The sequence below is a fragment of the Phocoena sinus genome, chromosome 10 (genome assembly GCF_008692025.1).
Source record: "Phocoena sinus isolate mPhoSin1 chromosome 10, mPhoSin1.pri, whole genome shotgun sequence".
In the NCBI taxonomy this organism is placed as follows: Eukaryota; Metazoa; Chordata; class Mammalia; order Artiodactyla; family Phocoenidae; genus Phocoena; species Phocoena sinus.
In genome coordinates, this window is record NC_045772.1 from 31842584 (window position 1) to 31862657 (window position 20074).

At 37.1% G+C, this 20074-nt stretch overlaps 1 protein-coding gene across 3 annotated transcripts in view; it reads left to right on the plus strand.

The window, feature by feature from the left end:
* KITLG (KIT ligand) overlaps positions 1 to 20074 on the plus strand; it is an 87883-nt gene that overhangs the window by 54953 nt on the left and 12856 nt on the right. For 2 of the 3 annotated variants that reach the window (XM_032646027.1, XM_032646028.1), the window contains 5 exons: positions 8286 to 8456; positions 9731 to 9890; positions 10328 to 10411; positions 19055 to 19164; positions 19545 to 19612. In XM_032646027.1, the coding sequence (XP_032501918.1) occupies positions 8286 to 8456; positions 9731 to 9890; positions 10328 to 10411; positions 19055 to 19164; positions 19545 to 19612 (593 nt within the window). The remainder of the gene's footprint in view (positions 1 to 8285; positions 8457 to 9730; positions 9891 to 10327; positions 10412 to 19054; positions 19165 to 19544; positions 19613 to 20074) is intronic. The other variant, XM_032646029.1, reaches the window with a different exon arrangement.

Below are 20074 nucleotides of genomic sequence, written 5' to 3' on the forward strand. Positions count from 1 at the left end.
ATCATTTGGGGTACTTGATCATATATTGCTTACATAGCTGTTTAAAATCGTATGCGTTATGGACTTGTCTCAAAGTACTGTTGTGAGAAATAATTAAGATATGAAAAACCCAAGATATAGTATACGTACAATGATTGTCCTATGTCATCACAATTATTTTGTTGTTATATTTTCTCTTTTTGCTGTATTTATCTAAAGATTAGGGATCAAATCTTTTACTCCTTTGTATTTCCTTACCATTTAAGCAGGTAGTAGCTACTCAAAAACTACTTACCAGTAAACATTTAACTGTTGGCAAAAAATGCGTGATTTCCAAATCTTGAGGAACCCATCTCATTTGTTTATATTCCTTTGGTTCTCACTAACAGTAATGAACTCAAGCTTTACCAACAAAACAAAACAAAACAAAAAAGTCCCATTATTTTAAGGAGACTGAAGAATAGCATTCCAGTCAAGGATAGGGATGCAGCCAGGCCTCACGAAGGGATGGGAGCCAGGATTGGAAAGCTACCAGGTTTTCCTTTCCCCTTCTCTGCAGCTCTGCCTCGTTCTGTTTTGCCTGTGCAGAATTTTTCTCTGTTCCAGTCACCTGGGGGGCATATTGCTGCCCCAGAGCTCCCACATTTACATATTGGTTTTGACCCTGCTCAGAGACTCGTTGTCAGTCCCTATCATTACTACCAGTTTTGGGGAGGGACTTTCTGATTGACCCATCTGGCTCAGGAGGGCACTATTGTTCACTATTTGTAAGTGTGGATCCTCAGAATCCACCCCTATGATTTGATGTGCTCCCTATAGAAATAGACGTCAGTCAAGTAGACACTGTACTTAACTACTTCTATCTCTCATATAATAGAGTACATATTTCAAAGGAGTAAGTGTAAAATGTTAGGTAAATGAATAAAATATAAGATTAAATACGATTATTAAGTGGCTCTTTTGTATTCTCAAAGTACAGGGCCCATCTTAATAAATAAGTGATTATATTAAGATACTTTCAGAACATCTAGACCATTACTATCTGATAGAAGCCGCATATGTAATGTTAAATTGTCCGGTAGCTACATTTAAAAAAATAAAAAGGAACAGGAAAAATTAAGTATATTAAATTTTATTTAGTCCAACATATTCAAAGTGTTATCATTGTACCTTACAATCAATATAAAATTATCAGTGGGATAGTTTTCATTTTTTTATATTTATTCAGAATCCACTGTGTATTTCATACCTACAGTACACTCCAGTTAGACATTAATTTTCATCAGAAATATTTATTCATTTAGCTTTTTATAAAGTTTACAGTTGAAAATGCATATTCCCATACCTAAGCTTTTCCAAACATACTTAAAAGTTTTCCAGTCACCAAATCAAGTATTGATTTTTTAACTTTCAACAGACTGAATTAGTTAAGCAAAAGTAATATTTTAGTTCCTCAGTCACACTGGCCACATTTTGAGTGATAAGTAGCTTAAGGTGGCTAACGGACCCCCTATCAGCTAGCACAGATTAGACAGACCCCTGTATTTTATAGAGAAACTGAAGTTCTGAATCAGTGACTTGCCTAAAATCACGAAGTGTGTTAACCGAGTTAGAATTAGACACAGCCTCTAGTTCATCGTTGCTGCCCTCACCTCCCCACGCTGATCCTTCCTCATGGTGCTATTTTGTGTCTGGTTCAGAGGCCATTTATAGGCCTGCCCCGGGAAACATCACATATTTATAGTGTTTGGACTGATTACCATCTTCATCAGATTGAGGTTTCTACATCACTTTAATTCAAACAAGAAAATGCAAAGTTAGATGTCTACAGTAAACACTGAAAACCCAAATTAATTGTTTAGACAGAAGACTAAAATAAATGACAAAACCCAGCTCATCTAAAAGGGAGTTAAGATTTTGGAGACTCTACAGTAGTAATGTGAGCGCACAATATTTTACAAAGTGTTATTGTAGGAATGTTTTAAATCTGCCTGCCCGTGGAATGTTTGAGAGTGGCAGGTAGTGTCAGCTTTCTAGGCCTAAGAGTAAAAACCAGAGAGAGTTCGCTAAAGGCGATTAGCATTTGCTCTTTGGTTGCAACGATTGCTGGGAGAAATTTGCTTTCCGTAGTATAGCTCTGGGTTCATTGAAATGAGACAGAGCCACTTCCAGTTCTTAAGAAATCTCTTAATTGAGGTTAAGGACCCGTGTGCCTCGTCCAGGTGTGAGACCACATGAGTCATGGAGAACCCAGCAGAAGAAAATACTGCAGCTGTATGTGCTTTGACTGTATTCACTGATAAAAAGAACTAGACGAGTGCTTGGGAGTCTTGGTTTCTAATATTTAAGTTTGTTGTGTAATCTTGGCAAGCAACTTCACTGCTTTCGGCCTTGGTTTTCTCATTTATGAAATTGGTGGGAGTGGACCAGGTGGTCTTCAGCATTTCTTCCAGATCTAAACCATTGTGATTCCAGTGGCATGGCTCTAGATTCTTTTGTCTGCCCAGCCAGGAGGTAAATGCTAGAAGCACAAGAGGGAGGAAGGGAATGTTTTGTACCCTGGGCATCCATACCTCTAATTCTCTAATTCTGGCAAGATTGAGGGTTGACACTCATTAAAGAAAACAAAACAAAAGCAATCAAACTGGGTGGTAATCCTCGTAATTAGATTGGTTGGATTAGAAGATGGGGTGAAGACTGACTGTGACTATTCCTCAGAAGCCTCGTAGCTTATGAGCCAGGCCTTTCCTCCCTCTGAGTCTCTAATGGATATTTTACCCCAGCTCCGTTGTGGAGAAATCCCTCACAGTGCAGACAACTACATGAGGCCCACTAAGGAAGCAGACACGTATCTAAGACAGCTACCAAATGGAAAAGTAGTGCCAAGTGCATCCATGAAGAAGTGTTAAGAGTATGTTTTGTCCACTTTCAGATTTTAATTCCAAAAGGCTTACGGTGACTGCTCTTAGAGACTCTCTCTTCATCTAAGACTGATGTGGAAGAGTGTGTCAAATGTTTTCTACTATTAAACTGGAACAGTTTCTTAAATGAAGCAGGGGATGGAGATGAGAAAGCAGGCCAGATTTAGCAAGTCCCCAGGATGTTTTTATTTCAGCCAGTGACTCAAATTTACCAGTTCTGGGTCCACAGAGGTATTATGTCATACATACATCTTATGAAATTCATATATCATCTATTTTAAATTTTCATTGTTGGTTTTTGGAAGCGGTCATATTCCTGGTTATGTTTAGAATGCTTTCAATTGTAGTAGTTTTTATATCTTTAATTGTTAAATCATTAATTTGCTGCTTATGGTATTTTAAAATCCCTTAGGAAGTTCACAGTTTTTACCCAGATCTTCTGTGGTGGCATGCTAGCAGGTCAAGGACAATGAGTCAATATCATTGATTCAGTTAGCATTCTAGAATGATACATGTTATATGTGTGTGTGTATATATATATATATATTATATATATATATATATATATTATATATATATATATATATATATATATACACACACACATACAAAGATGAATAGAAAGCATGTGTTGCTCCAGTAGTCCTAAATAGAGCTGCTATAATTGACCCAGAAAATGTAAGACAGAGGCTACCAAGAAAGAAGGTAAGAAATTAAGAGTATGGAGTTAAGGAGTTTGGAGTTTTTCAAAGCAAAACTATATTTCTTTTTGTATGTATATGGATGAATAAAACATTAAATTATGTGTACTTCAGGAATTTGAAAGGTACTCCTTACATCACCTCTTTGACATCCTGGGTGACTTTATCAACTTTATTAATTCTTCACATTCTTCTAGTGAAATAAAGAACATTATGTATATCTTACATTCTTCTGATATATGTTGTGAGTTAATATTTATATAAAACTATTTGTTTAAAATGGTGTCTGAAAGATAAAGAGTGACAATAATGCCTGTTATTAAGGTAAAGGAAAAAAATTAAATTTGTGACCCTCAAACTTTTAATTATCTATTTCCTAATCATAATCTTGGAAGAGGTGAAAAACAGAGAGACTTCCTATCATCTCAGAAATGAAATATTTAGTTCACTGAGTTTTGTTCTCTCTGCGAATCATTGACTATATTTAATTAAAAAGAAAATGCGAATCTGCTTGATATTCTTGTCAAAACTGGTTTCCTTTCTTGCAGGCAGACGAGTTAAAACTGGCTAATATTTAATATTGTTTACCTCAATTTTATCTTTAATAAATCCAATAATCTTTAAAAGCTAAAATATAACTGTTTAAACAAATTTAGTGACAAGAAAGAACTTTGGATTAGTCTTTTCCAAGAATGAATAATGAATGATATACAGTTAAAGACGTTTAGAAATATATTTTTCAGCAGTGTAGTCCAGAAGTTTATATCAAATATCAATGAATTTTTCATAAAAATTGACTCAGTTTTTTTGAGTCAATTGGACATTGACTCAATGTCCTTCTAAAAGGGCAGATATTGGGCTAGGCAGGATTTAAGTAAGAAATTAGAGGTTTAGGGTTGAAAATGTTACTGGGAAAAGTTGATTGCTTGGACTGTTGATTAGGTATGTGAAAACGGGTGGGTGGCCATGGGGCAAGTAGTCATAGTTAAATAAGAACTTGAATATGGAATGTAAACATAGAGTTCATTTGAAAATAGAGACAAACAGAAGTGGCAGTAAGCACCCCCGAGTTCCCAGTTAAAAATAAGAAACATACAAACTCTTTTCTGCTTTAACCACAAAAAAGCAACAAAAAACAAAACCAAAAAGAAACAACAGCAACAAAAAAACCAACCTGTTCATTTAAGGCAAAGACCACAGAAACAAAAGGAGTACCTTAGTTCAGAACAAGGGAATTTGATTTTGGTTCCTACACATCAGAGGATCTGAGAGGACAGGCAAGCTTATTCACAAAGTGGAGCAAGGACAGAGTTTGAAAAGATTAATACATGAGATCTGCTTGCCATGGAAAAATTTGCACAATTTCAACAGAATGAACGAATTGGTGAAGGCTGTTCTACCGAATAAGTACTATTAAGGCAGTATTTACAGAATGTGCTCTTTCCTGTATCCTAGGAAATCTGCCCCTTGCTGATAGGGCTGACTATCTAAAGGGAATTATCACCATCTAAACAGGCGGAAACTTGGAGAGCAGTCAGCCCCAAAAGAAAGACTGACAGCTTGTAAAGAGACTTGTTAATGATGCAAATATGAACTTGCATATGCTTGAGATAAGCGTTAATTTTACAAAACAAAGAGTTCATTCTCAACATGTTTTGGAAACACAGTCTTTGAGAACTTGGCTGATGTGTCAAATGAAATGGCCTAATTGAACTAATTCCCATTTAGGGGTTTGTTTATTCTACTTATCGGCAGCCAGAGCCAACACTCCCTAAAAGTTTTGAATGGCGTTTAATGCTTCCAGAAATTGCAGCTTACCTATCTGTAGATAAGCCAGTTTCCCTTTCAGCTGAATCATATTAATTAAAACTGTTCCGTTAAATAAATGTCAAATGGCCCTCTTGTATAATTTAGAATACATGAATTACTCGACCTTCCCCCACAGAGATATTCTGCTGGTAGGTAAAGAAATAAAGTTTAGTGGTTTTATTCGTTTTACATGGTATCAGTTCCTCTCTCTGATTACAACATTTTTATTACAATAGGAGTCATTTTAAATTATTTAGGATCTTAATAAGCCAAGACCATTTTATCTTTGCCAATAATTATCTTATTTTTCTCAGTATAACATTTTAACAGTTAAAAACAAATCAGGACCTTTACTTTAAAGATCTTTATAAGAGAGAAGATAACGTTACAGTATACCAAGTATGTGAATTTATGACCAATGATTATATTTTAAGTGATGTCACATTAATTTAAAAAAATTATAATCCATTCTAACATACTAAGAAGTTTTTCCTAATAATCTAAACTTTTATTGATCCACAGCCATTTATAGCAGGGGTTGGCAAACTATACCCTATAGGCCAGATCCAGTCTGCTGCCTACTTTTATATGGACAGGCAGCTGAGTTTGTTTTTTACAGATAAACATTTACAGTCTACTTGATGATAGAGAATGCTTTTAACCCCAAGCAAAATGTTGACCCAAAATAAAGCATTCCATTCTTTTTACTGGTAGACCTGTATTACAAAAGAAATTAAACATTTTTTTAAGTTTATTTATTCATTTATTTAATTTTTGGCTGCACTGGGTCTTCGCTGCTGCATGCAAAAAGGGTTTTCTCTAGTTGCTGAGAGTGGGGGCTACTCTTTGTTGCAGTGCGCAGGCTTCTCATTGTGGTGGCTTCTCTTGTTGCGGAGCACGGGCTCTAGGCACGCAGGCTTCAGTAGTTATGGATCACAGGCTCTAGAGCTCAGGCTGAGTAGTTGTGGTGCACAGGCTTAGTTACTCCACGGCATGTGGGATCTTCCCGGACCAGGGCTCGAACCCATGTCCCCTGCATTGCCAGGCGAATTCTTAACCACTGCGCCACCAGGGAAGCCCTAAATTCAATTATTATGCAAAAGAAATTATATTCAAGTATAATCATTACCTTTTAAACTTTGTAATAAAAAAAAATTGTGGAAATTTATTTTCTCTTGTATAAATGGACCTACACAATATCCTTGATTTTTGCCTCTTGGCATAGAAAGCCTAAAATATTTACCATCTAGCCCTTTCCAGAAAAACATGGACCCCTATGATGGAGTATTTTTTCTCATTCATTTTTATTTTTTAATTTATTTTTTATTTTTGGCTGCTTTGGGTCTTCGTTGCTGTGCGCGGGCTTTCTCTAGTTGCCGTGAGCGGTGGCTACTCTTCATTGTGTGGGCTTCTCATTGCGGTGGCTTCTCTTCTTGCAGAGCACAGGCTCTAGGCACATGGGCTTCAGTAGTTGTGGCACACAAGCTCAGTAGTTGTGGCTTGCGGGCTCTAGAGCACAGGCTCAGTAGTTGTGGCTCACGGGCTTAGTTGTTCTGCAGCCAGTGGGATCTTCCCGGACCAAGGCTCGAACCCGTGTCCCCTGCATTGGCAGGCGGATTCTTAACCACTGCGCCACCAGGTAAGCCCCTCTCATTCATTTTTTAATCATACCTACATCAGTTCAGCAAGTAGTTTCTGAGCAACTCCCATATGACAGACACTGTTCTAGGCCCCAGGAGAACACTGTAGGGAACAAGATTTTATAAAAATACTGCCTTCATGAAACTTACATTCAAATTATGTACCTCATCTCCTCAAAACTACCTTGTTTCCATTATTTCCATTGTATAGAGAGGCAAAGTGAGGTTCAGAGAATTTATGTAGCTTGTCTGGAGTCTCTCAGCCAGAACTGAACCCAGTTATATCTGACTCCAAGGCTTGAGCTTCTAACCAGTGGGCAGGTCTGGCTTCATGGGCAGGGGGCTCCATGCTTGGTTTCATGCTCTGCTGTCGCCATCTTGAAACTCTTAATCATTTTTTTGAACATGTTTTTGAACAATAAATACATTTCCATTTTGCCATTGGCCACACAAATTATGTAGCTGGTCCTGCCACTAAGGCAAACGTGCTTCTCTCTCAGACCACGTTCTGCCAGGGCTACTTTTTATGTTTTAAACATGCACGGGGGGCTTCCCTGGTGGCTCAGTGGTTGAGAGTCCGCCTGCCGATGCACGGGACAGAGGATCGTGCCCTGGTCCAGGAAGATCCCACGTGCCGCGAAGCGGCTGGACGTGAGCCATGACCGCTGAGCCCGTGTGTCCGGAGCCTGTGCTCCGCAACGGGAGAGACCACAACAGTGAGAGGCCCGCGTACCGCAAAAAAAAAAAACACGCACGGGAATTCATCTATGAAGAAGCCTTGAAATCTATCAAGGTCTTTAGAAAAATAAGCTATATTAATCCACTGATTCATTTTCCAATTCACCAAAAGACTGGAAGTTCCTTGAAGACTAGGACTCTCTCCCTCAATAATTTTTTTGTAGTTTCCTCTGGGCCTAAAGTTCTTTTAAATTCCATTAGTATCTGAACCTTGTCAAGGGCTCTGTCTTGGCTCTTCTTGTCTTAATTTTACTTCCATGGAAGAGCAAAATCTTTACCATCAACAGTTTCCTCTGATCTTTATGCATTTGTAAATTTTGAAAGAGATGTTAGGTATGACTTAAACAAAACATAAGAACTAACCTGTTCTGATATAAGGAAATCCTTTGTCCGGGAGTCCATGACTGAAACATTGATGGCTTTGAAGGGTAATCCACAGGTAATCCACCTGTACTTAAAATAGGTGCTTTATCTTCTTTTCTTTCAATTTCTTACAGCCTAGTCATTGTTGGATAAGCGAGATGGTGGAACAATTGTCAGTCAGCTTGACTGATCTTCTGGACAAGTTTTCAAATATTTCTGAAGGCTTGAGTAATTACTCTATCATAGACAAACTTGTGAAAATAGTCGATGACCTTGTGGAGTGCATGGAAGAACACTCATTTGAGGTAACTTTGTATTCATTGGGATTGCTTTTTATTACTCTTCTCTAAAACCTGTGCTGATTGGTCATGGCTGGGATGGGGGCATATTTGTGAGATTTCTAATTTATAAATTTTTAATTAAAAAATTTTTAAGATGAGCACATCTCTTAGAGTTAACATCTCTTTTTATGTCAATCATATCAGTACAAATAGTGTGCTAATGGCATTGATAAGAAGTAGAGGTCACAAAAAGTAGGGTATATTAGACGAGGTATCATGAAGGAAATAACATACGCATTGGGGCATGAAAGATGAGTTAGGTGGTCAGTAAATGGCAATGTCTGGAAGAGCATTCCAAATACCAGAGAATGTCCATTTACTAATCATAGAGTAGTACATAGTAAGTGCTACATAGGTGTTAACTCTTATTATTACCTGCTTTTATTTATAATCATGTTTTTATGAATTCCTAAAATAGAGCTTTGACTTGTTTGGAGGATTTTATAGAAAATCATACTCTTTTTATTCTTTTGAGACTTTCTTCTTTCACTCTGCGTTATGTTTATAAGATATATCCACATAAAGCTGTAGTTTTTTTCTTGATTTTTTTTTTTTTGTTTTTTACTGTTTATAGAGCATTCCATTGATTCAATACACCACTGTTTATTAAACCACTCTCCTGTTTATTGGTGTAAGGGTTTATAAACACTGCTGGGAATAACTTTCTTATATGCCTCTTGGTGCAGTTGTGCAAGAGCTTCCTCAGAGTATTTACCTAGAAGTGGAATTTCTGGGTCACAGGATGGGCGCATGTCCAACTTTACTGGATAATATCAAATGTGCCAACTTATGGCATTCCAGTGACTTATAAGAGACCCCTCTGCTCCATGTCCTTGCCAGTACTTATTATCGTCAGACTTTTAAATTATTGACTATTTGGAGCATGTATTAATGGAGGGGTATTTTTTTTTAATGAGGAGTAATAATTTTAATGAGCATCTCTAAAGAACAGTGTCTGTAATTTGTTGTTAGGATTATTTCATTGTTATGATGTTGTATTCACCTTTCTCACCCTCACCACCACCCTCTTCCTTTTATCCGGAGTTCAGCCCCAGACTGAACTGGATGGGATCATTTACCCTGCAGTACCAATTTGAATTATATGTGTTAAAACAGTTGTCTAAAAGTGTCCGTTTCACTTGAATCTTTCAAGGACACATTTATAGTCTATTACCTTGACATCAGTTAAATCTATAGACTATTTGAAAAATATAATCCTATTTTTTTTCTTCTTCTAGAATGTAAAAAAATCATCTAAGAGCCCAGAACCTAGGCTGTTTACTCCTGAAAAATTCTTTGGAATTTTTAATAAATCCATCGATGCCTTCAAGGACTTGAAGATGGTGGCTTCTAAAACTAGTGAATGTGTGATGTCTTCAACATCAAGTCCTGAAAAAGGTAAGACATATAAGCATTTCTAATACAAGTATAAAAAGCAAGTTTGAATCTTATACGTATAGGTAAGAATCTACCTTTGACTCAAATATATGTGTAGCTAGGGAAAGAGGTGTGTATGTCGAATATAAAAGCAAATATCAGTGGCATGAAAGAAACAAACAGTTGTAGATTTGTTGGTGTTCAAGCCAAAACAACACTTATTGTGCATGAGTAAACAATATATGAGATAGTCATATTTTTATCTGATATTTGCTAGTAATGTACAATTATATTATTCTTCACCTCCAGTCTTCTTAATGTCCCCTTCTCAAATCTGAATAATCTAGATTTGGGAAGCAGACCTGGAAAGTACTCTGATATTGCACTTCACCTTTTGAGGACTCTGTAATTTATGTAAATCACCATGCAACACTGACACATTATTGCTTTCTATTTAGATTCCAGAGTCAGTGTCACAAAACCATTTATGTTACCCCCTGTTGCAGCCAGTTCCCTTAGGAATGACAGCAGTAGCAGTAATAGTAAGTACATGTATCTGATTTAATGCATGCATGGCTCCAATTAGCATCTGTAGGAGTATTGCATGGGCTTTAGAGGAAATTTTTACAATCATTACTATTAACGCTGTTCTGTTGCTATTCTTCCTGTTATGATCTTCCTGAGAATTAAATATTAGGTTTGTACAATTGGATTTCCCTATAGCTAGAGATAATGTTTAATCGGGGCAATAAATTTTCTGCTAAGATTATTTTAAATAAGGCATAAAATTACTTTTAGATGTATGATTTATGAACTTCTTTCATTGTTGACTTAAAATATATTTCGCGTGGAATTTGCCTGACAAAAATGGACTTTTAAAATGGAAAATACAAGTGCTGGTTTTATAAAATTCCAAGGATATTTTCTGTTTTGTTGTGTATATCACTATTTACTATTGTGTGTTTGGAAATTTGATGATTTTTGTTATTTTACTATAAAATTACATGTTAGGGGAGAATATTCTTTCTCTGAGATTTCTGTCCTCGGTGGTGAAGAAGAGCCCAGTTACCTGGAAGTCTAATGTCTTTTTTTCAAATGGAGGCAAAGGTCACTATAAAGGTCATTGGATGTACTAAGTATCCTGATCCTCTAGCCTCATGGCAACTGTAGGGGGAAAAAATTCATCCTTTGATCTTAGCTAAGAAAGTCATCCCTTAAGACTTAGTAATGGGGCACTCTCATATGTTCAAGGACATCAAAGACCTATCTGTAAAAAGGAGTAATCAATTTAATACAAATCCACAATAGCAATGCTACAATTCAGAAATTAAAAGAAAAAGCTCTAAAATCCAATTTGTTTTAGATTTTTTGCCAACAAAACCTGACCTGAATTGTGATGAGCCTATTTATAATATTTATCTTTCTAAAGGTGAATATCTATGCATTTCACTAGGAAATATGAATGTGTTTGATTATAGGGTACTACCCAGACCTCATTGAAAATATTATATAATATACAATATTTACAGGACCAAACCTTCTAAGATCTAAAATTCTGAATCACATAACACATTGGATCTGAAAAGTTTTGAAGAGACACTTTGTATGTTAGTCAGTTAAGGTCTTTCCTACTAACTATGAATTTTATTAATCTTTCCAAAGAAGAAATTTTGTCTTCTTAAATTCTGTTTGTATTTCATTGATTTCTAATCTTATCTTTATTATTTCCCTACTTCTACTTTGGGTTTAATTTGCTCAATTTGTTCTAACTTCTTAAGTTCTTAAGGTAGAAAAAGTAGATCATTGACTCTAAACCATTCTTCTTTTGTAATATAAGCACATATATAAATTTCATTAAAAGCAGCTTTAGCTATATTCTACACATTCTGATATGTTGTGTTTCCATTATCATACCTTTAAAATACTTCTTTTAATTCTCCTTGTGATTTCTTCTTTGATTCATGGGTAATATAAAAGTGGGTTGTCGTCTAAAAATATGTGTTTTTTCTAGATATCTTATTATTAACTCCACTATTGTCAGAGAACATACACTGTAATCTTTTGAAATTTATTGAGACATTTTATGAGTATTATTCAAGTTTTGGGTGTAGCATTCTCAGATTTAATCCAAGTAGTTGATAGTGTTGTTTAGATCTTCTATATCCTTATTAAGTTTTTTGTCTAATTTTTTATTACCTACTGAGAGTGGGACATTAAAAATCTTTCCTTTTGGTTGTGGATTTGGTTATTTCTCCTTTTGGTTCTGAGTTTTTTGCTTCGTCTGTTTTGCAGGTCTACTATTAGGTGCTTATACATTTATTATTGTTATGTCTTCCCTGATTAAGTGATCGTCATATCTTACTGCAATATCCCATATTAACTCTGGTAGAGCTCTTGTCTTGAAGTGGATTTTGTCTGACATTAGTAGAGCCAGCCTTTCTTCTGCTTACTGTTTTCATGTATACCATTTTTCTTCCTTTCATTTTCAACATATTGTCTTTATTTTAAAAGTACGTCTCGTGTAGACAGGATACAGTTGGGCCTTGCTATTTTATCTAGTACTCTACTTTTAATTACAGTGTTTCATCTGTTTGTATTTAGTACAGTTATTGGTATGGTTGGATGTGGGTCTACCATTTTGTTATTGGCCCCATTTGTTTATTGATACTCTGTTCCTCCTTTACAGACCTCTTTTGTGTTTTTTTTTTTTTTTTTTTAGTGTTCTATTTTAATTACTCTGTTGGCTTTTCAACAGCACCTCTTGACGTCATTTTGTGGTTGCTTTAGGAATTACCACATACACCTTCACCTGTAACATTCTACTTAGAGTTAATGTTGTAGCACATCCAGAAACAACATAAGAACCTTGAAGCAGGATAGTTCCACTTGCCCACAACCATCTTTTGTGCTGTGTTGACATATATCTACATAGGTTATAAGCCCCACAATGCAGTCTTAAAATTATTATTTTAAACCATCATATGTCTTTTAAAGAAAGTAAGAGAAGGGAAAAAGAATCTTTTATATTTACCCACATATTTATTATTTCTTGTTACTCCTCATTCCCTCTTGTAAATCCAAATTTCTGTCTAGTGTTAATTCCTTTCTGGCTGAAGAGCTTCCTTTAGCATTTCTTGTAGTGCAGATCTGTTGCCACCAAAACAATTTTTTTTTCTTTTAATTGAAAAATGTCTTTGTCTTCAGTATTGCAGGTACTTTTTACTAGACATGGAATTCTGGGTTAAAAGAATTTTTTTTCTGAGTCCTTTAAAGATGTCACTCCATTGTCTTTGTGCTTCTGTTGTTTCTGACAAAAAGGCAGGCAGCATTTGTATGATGTTTTCCCTTGTATGTACTGGATCATTTTTCCCCTCTGCCTTTCAAAATTTTCTTCTGTTTAGGAGTTTAAAAAAGATGCACCTTGGAGTGGTTTTCTTGTTGTTTGTCAAGCTTCTTGGATACGTAAGCTTATTTTCCTCAAATTTGGGGGAAATTTGGCCATAATTTTTCCAAACATTTTTTTCTTCATTCTCAGCTCCTTTTGAGAGGAATCACACACATGTAGAATCACACATGTACCAATCCCATATATGTTAGGCAATTTGATAATATCAGTCTCACAGATCATGGAGGTTTTGTTCAGTTTGTTTTTTTTTCCAACCTCTCTTCTCTCTAGTCTTCAAAGTGAATAATTTCAACCTATCTGTTTTCAAGTTCCCCGGCTTTTCTGACATCTCTAATCTAAATTTTTCTTCCAGTAAAGTTTCATTTTGCCATTAATTTTTTTTTATTAAGACTTTATTGTTTTAGAGCAGTTTAAGGTTCACAGCAAAATTGAGGGGAAGGTGCAGAGATTTTCTTACATACCCCCTACCACCACATACCCATAGCCTCCCCCATTATCAACATCCTCCACTAGAGTGGTCCAGTTGTTACAGTCGATGAATCTACATGGACACATCATAATCACCCACAGTCCATAGTTTACATAGGGTTCACTCTTGGTGGTATACAGTCTGCAGGTTTGATTCCAGTGTATCTTTTCATTTCTAAGTTTGTACTTTGTATTCTAGAATTTCCATTCGATTCTTTTTATATTTTACATTTTTCTGCTGAGATTTTTCATCTGCATATTCATTATAACAATATTTTGTTTTTTGGCCCTTGGATACAGTTGTAACAGCTGCTCTGAAGTTCTTGTCTCCTAATTTCAACATGTAGGTCATCCCAGCTTGGTTTCTATTAACTGATTTTTTTCTCCCTGATTATGGGTCACATTTCTCTTTAGATGGTTAGTAATTTTTGAACATATGTTGGATATTATGGATATTATGTTGTTGAATATCTGGATTTTGTAGCATTCCTTCAGAGACTTTTGAGTTTTTTACTGGTAGGCAGTTCAATTCCTAGCAGATCAGCTTTATTTTCCTTCCCAGTCATGTTTTTTAAGCTTTCTTAGAGGGAGGCGAGAGAGTAGCTTTATTTCTAAGGCATAGAGTTTCTGAGATGTTTCTTGAGTACCTGGAAAATCTCTCCATTCTTGCTTGTCAGAACTCCTTCGTCTCTGAATTGACTGCTAGGGTCTCTGTTAAAGTCATAGCTTCCCGGGCATTGTTTATTGCCAAGTTTTGTGAAGTCTTTCCCTGTGCCTGTACAGCTTATTAGTCAACCAATGACTTAAGGAGACTCCTCCAGAGACTTCTACCGCTCCTGTTCTGCACAGCTCCTTTCCCACAAATAACCCTGCCTCATAAACTCCAGCTAGGGCAGCAACCCTGAACTTCATTCTCTGATTCCCTACCTCAGTGAGACTACTAAGTCTGAAGGTGCCTCCCAGCCAGAAAATCAGGACAGTCGTGAGCCTTACCACATGTGTTTTTTCCTCTCTCGGGGATTACACTCTTGGGCTGCCTCGTATAATTTGTTTAGTATAATAATTATTTAAGTTGGGAAGGCTAATCTGCTATAATCATGGTTGGAAGAAAAAGTCTTTTCTACTTACTTGAAAAGACAAACTGAATATAAAACACCTATTTGGTCCTGTACCTCTGAGTTTATAGGTACTTTTTAAATTGCAACATGAATGACCAGTCTTCTTTTTTGTTTTCCTTTTTTTCTTCCTTTTTGTAAAAAATATGGGTCTTGCATAATCAGCTTTTGGCCAGGTGTTGTCACTCATGAATGAATATGGCACTTAGATACCCATGCACAAGACTAGCTCTTATGTAGTGTACATTCTCATAGGAGAAACAGACACAAATAAAAATAGTCATAGTATTTTATAATATATATTATTTATATTATAATATAATATGTATAATAGAAGTATGTAAAAGCTTTTAGTTGTAGCATAAAGGAGGTAAGACTTTTTCGGGAGTAGGGTCAAGGAAATTTGAAGAAAGCATGCTGGTTTTCAGGGATAAGACAGACCCCAAATGTGGCCAGGCTGGCCAGAGGACCAGTGCATATGAAGGAGGAATCCAGAGGTGTAATGCCCTCTCTGTAGCTTATAAGGGAAAATCATGGGATAATGTAAGAGTGTATAAGTTATCCAAAGGGAACTGTGTTTTCAAAGTTACAGTAATATCCTTAGTACCAAGCTAAAAGGATGTTTGTAAAATGATTGAGATTCTTACAGATAGTATATTTAAATAATAGGGAAGAAAATCCTTACTTTGGCATTAACTTACTCATCTTCCAGAGAGTCTTGAGTCAGACTGCCTGGGTTTATATCCCAGCTCTAGACCTTGGCTAGCTATGTGACCTTGGGCAACTGTCTTAATCTCTGGAATCCTCAATCAAATGGAGGTTGATAATCTCTCCTTCACAGGTTTTCTGTGAGTTTTTGTTTTTGTTTTTGTTTTTGTTTTTTTTGCGGCACGGGGGCCTATCACTGCTGTGGCCTCTCCCATTGCGGAGCATAGCCTCTGGACGTGCAGGCTCAGCGGCCACAGCTCACGGGCCCAGCCGCTCCGTGGCACGTGGGATCCTCCCGGACCGGGGTACGAACCCGTGTCCCCTGCATCGGCAGGCGGACTCCCAACCACTGCGCCACCAGGGAAGCCCTTCTGTGAGTTTTAAATGAGTTAGCACATGTATACTTGGAGCTGTGCTTGATGTATAGTACACGTTCATCATTAATTATTAGAACAATGAGATCTAGCACCGAGGCTGGGTCAGTGGTGAGCTTTGAAGTGCCGGCAAGCCTGCGGTGAGCTTTGAACCTGAATCAAGGGAGAATACTGAGTTGCATACTTTTTAAGGACCAAGGAGAGAGCCATGTTCATAGGCATGGTCCCCATAAGCAGGCTTACTCTACAAAGGAGTTCAGCAAAGTTGTTGCACAGTTTTTTGTGTTCTGCGTTTGTAGAGATGTCTGATGTTATTAGTCAAACCACACAAATCAGTTCCCACAAATTTTGAACTGTGGACAGCTTTCATAATAATGAGATACAATTAACATGAAAACAACCCAGGAATTTGGGGTTACTCAAATCCTGTCCAGATGAGCTCCACCACCCCATACACTTTCTGGGGTGATCTTTTCATAAAAGAAAAGCTTTGGCCCTAATACCCTTCATATGGGCCTTGAGGCACATAATTCAGATCTCATTGATCCCTGGCTGATAGCAGCAGTAGTAAGTATTTGGAGTCATGCCCTGGAGGCGTAAGCAAGGCTTTTCTGATAACATCAATTTTTCTCTCCCTGGAAGAGGAATGGCAGGATCACTGAAGAGAGCCCAAGGCCTGGCTGTGAAGCCATTTGCATTAACAAGAGAAGTAAGCAAAGTGAGGTGACACCTCTGTGGGAGGGAGGTTCAGTTCCTGTGGGTCTGACCCCCTCCCTTCTCTCTCCCGCCGGAGGACTGCTGCTGCGTGCTAGTCAGATTCCAGAACTTTGTTCAGGGCCATAGTCCTAGGGGTGGAAGTTTAAAGTGGTTAAAAAGTCACAGTGCTCTGGTAGAGGGAGGTGAGCTTTCTTTAGCCTCTAAAGAAACACCTCCCTCAGGGGCTGTCCTCCTACCTGAGAAAGATTTTGAGTGGGGAGTCCCAGAACACCTCACTCTGTAGTAAGCTCCTTTTGCTTATTGCTGGTGGGTGTGGTCTTTCCTCTGGTCTGATCGATGCAGTTCAAGATTTGGCTTTTGGATAGAATAAGAAGAGCAGGGTTTTAGCTGCCTTGATTCTGGGGCATCTGGCTGCCCAAACATAGGTAATGGAGTTCTCCATAGCACCATCTTAGCTCATTAGTTTTCCATTGGAGCTGGGGACAAAATATGAATAGCTTTCTTTGTTCTCTCTGTATATGTCTATGTATGTCACCTGGCCAAATCATAATCACATGCCAGCAATCCCAATAGACAGTGTGGGCCATCGTGGGTTGGCCATCAAGGAGAATTCAAACATGTCACTGGAATATAAACACAAACAGCCAAATTATTTACAGATAACAATATAAGCATTTCTAAAACGGTCGGAATTGCGTGTTAACTCCAAATCCATTTCCTCATAGAAAACACCTTTATAAATGGTAGTAAAATCCCTGACAAGTACACATAATCTTATATAACCCTTAAAATAGCTATATTATTGGAATAACAGTATTACTTCAGTTATACCAAATCCCATTTTATAACTAAGGCTTAATTTGGTGATAGAATTCATGTTGAGCTTTAATTTAAGATGCCTAAAACATATTTCCCATGGGGTTATAGGATGTGAGGTGGGCCAAAAGAGCTGTCAGTCTAGTCTTAAGGAAGTGATTCATGGTTACGTGAATGGAAGATTCCACTTTACCCAATGCCCCTTAGTATAAGGGACACCCATGACTCACTACATCCCCCCCCGCCATTTCCTACCCCAGCACACACACACAGACTTACTGTTTTGAGAGCCTCTTTGGAAACATAAGAATCATAGAATTAATGAATTTCCTGTACCAGGTTTACCAATGGTAGGCAAATGGGCAATTTCTGTTCTCACTATAATAGATAACATTTGTTTCTTGCCTCTTCGGTTAAATCTATGAGTTTATTTTTCCATCTTAAATGCTGATACACATACAGTGGTTTGGTTCTTTTATATTATGTACTTTAGGTATTTTATATGTTAAATAGGTGACTATAGGCTGACACAGTACCCAAGTATCATTGCAAAATATCATAGCCCAAAACAGTCACTTTCCCTTGGATTGGTTTACATTTTGATCATACGATTGTTGAAAGTGTACAATTTCTAACTGTATTACATCTTCAAAAGAAAACTGAAAGTTTAACTCTTACAAGCTGACACATATGTGTCAATGTTTTCAAACAACTAAGCTGTTCCTTGTAAGGAGATAGACAGAAAAATCTGTCAAAATGTTAAGTTTTGTGTTGGGAACAAGAGACGCCTGGGGGAGATGTGTTGTTTAATTCCTGAATCATTCTGCTTCTCATGGAAGAGCAGAGCAGGGTGAAGGGAGGTGTCCCAAGTTAAACTCATGTGTGTGTCTTCTCTCTCACTAAATTACATATTTAGAGTCAGCTTAAGGAGACCCTGGTCCTTCCAGCCATTCTTTCATGTTCAGTAGTCTAAGACTTTTGAACACAGAAAGTCTGAAAATTCAAACCTTTACGCCATGGTACAGTTCGGGGCCCTACCTGGCATCCAATAAATGTCAGCTGAGGATGTGATGAGGAGACACCATAATTCTAAACTTGAGGTCCCTAAAAGTACTCTAACCACAATGTACAGGTATTAACTTAATATTTGAGGCAGGCTGAACATAGCTTGATGCATGCATCCAGACCTTGACCCGGATTGCAAAATGTCTTCTTTAAAATTTCTCGGCAAGATGTGAAGTGTGAGAAAGTGAGCAGATATTAGAAGATAAAGGCAAGGAAGATGGATTTGCTTGATGATATAAATCATTTGCAGGTATATGTCATCTGTGTTCCATATGGGTCTGCATTAACCAAGTCAAATAGCCCTCTGCCTGGGGGGTTTCTTTCTTTTTTCAACTTGTATCTTTTGGAGACTACATGGACTTGCATTGCAAGCAGGAAAATCAGCGTTTTAAGCATTTTAAACAGATAGGTCAAGAGTACATTTCGGAAACAGTTGGGAACAACCACAGGATAAGAGCAAAACAAAACCTCTGGCATGGAGATACTGTGTTCACCACTGTACTGTTTAAATTACAGGGAAGGCCTCAAATCCCATTGAAGACTCCAACCTACAATGGGCAGCCGTAGCATTGCCAGCATTCTTTTCTCTTATAATTGGGTTTGCTGTTGGAGCCTTATACTGGAAGGTAAGTGTTGCTATTCTTTTTTTCTTTCCCCTTGATCACAAAATTTCTGAACTTTATATATTTATTTGTTCATACTATATTACATCACTGATTAGCTAACAAACTGCCCTTTTCTAAGAAAGGATCCTACCAAGAAAACAATATTTTTAATTTGATTACTATTTAAATCTTTCAGTTTCTTTATTATTCTTTCATCTCCAACATCCTAAAAATGCTGAGTTGATAAAAACCATGCATTTTTCATAATTTCTTATTGCAAAAGTATTTTTAGATGCTGCATGCTGATGAAAACACAGAAGTGGAGACTGTTTGCCTCTTAAAGAGTACATGATATATTGATATTTTTACAATATATGTATATATCACTGTTCTTTTCCCAGAAGAAACAACCAAATCTTACAAGGGCAGTTGAAAATATACAGATTAATGAAGAGGATAATGAGATAAGGTATTTTGTTTTACTAAATGTGTGCATAAGTAAGCTTGACCTTGCCACTTCACATACCGTGCATATGCTCGTAACCTCTTTAAGAAGTGTTTCACTCTCATGATGGCAGCTCCCAACTGATGTCTTCCAAGTTTTATCCACATTTCTGATCTCTCATTGTCTCTTCAGTCCTACATCTCCGTTTACTTGGGAAATACCTTCATATAGTTGTCTTCATAACCCTTCTTATGGTATCATCTCTGCTCTCTTTATTTCTATAAACAGCAGAATCTTGCTCACGTTCCTGGTCATGGAGCTCAGGAGGCACGTTTGCTTATTCTCCTCTTTTCCACACTATAGCCAAGACATGCTTAGCTCTTTCTTTGGCAATAGTCATTATCTTCATGCATATCTTTATTATGTCTTGACTGAGTTGCTACCACAGAATCTTTCTTTTCCTCGGCCTTTCTAAACTCCACCTTT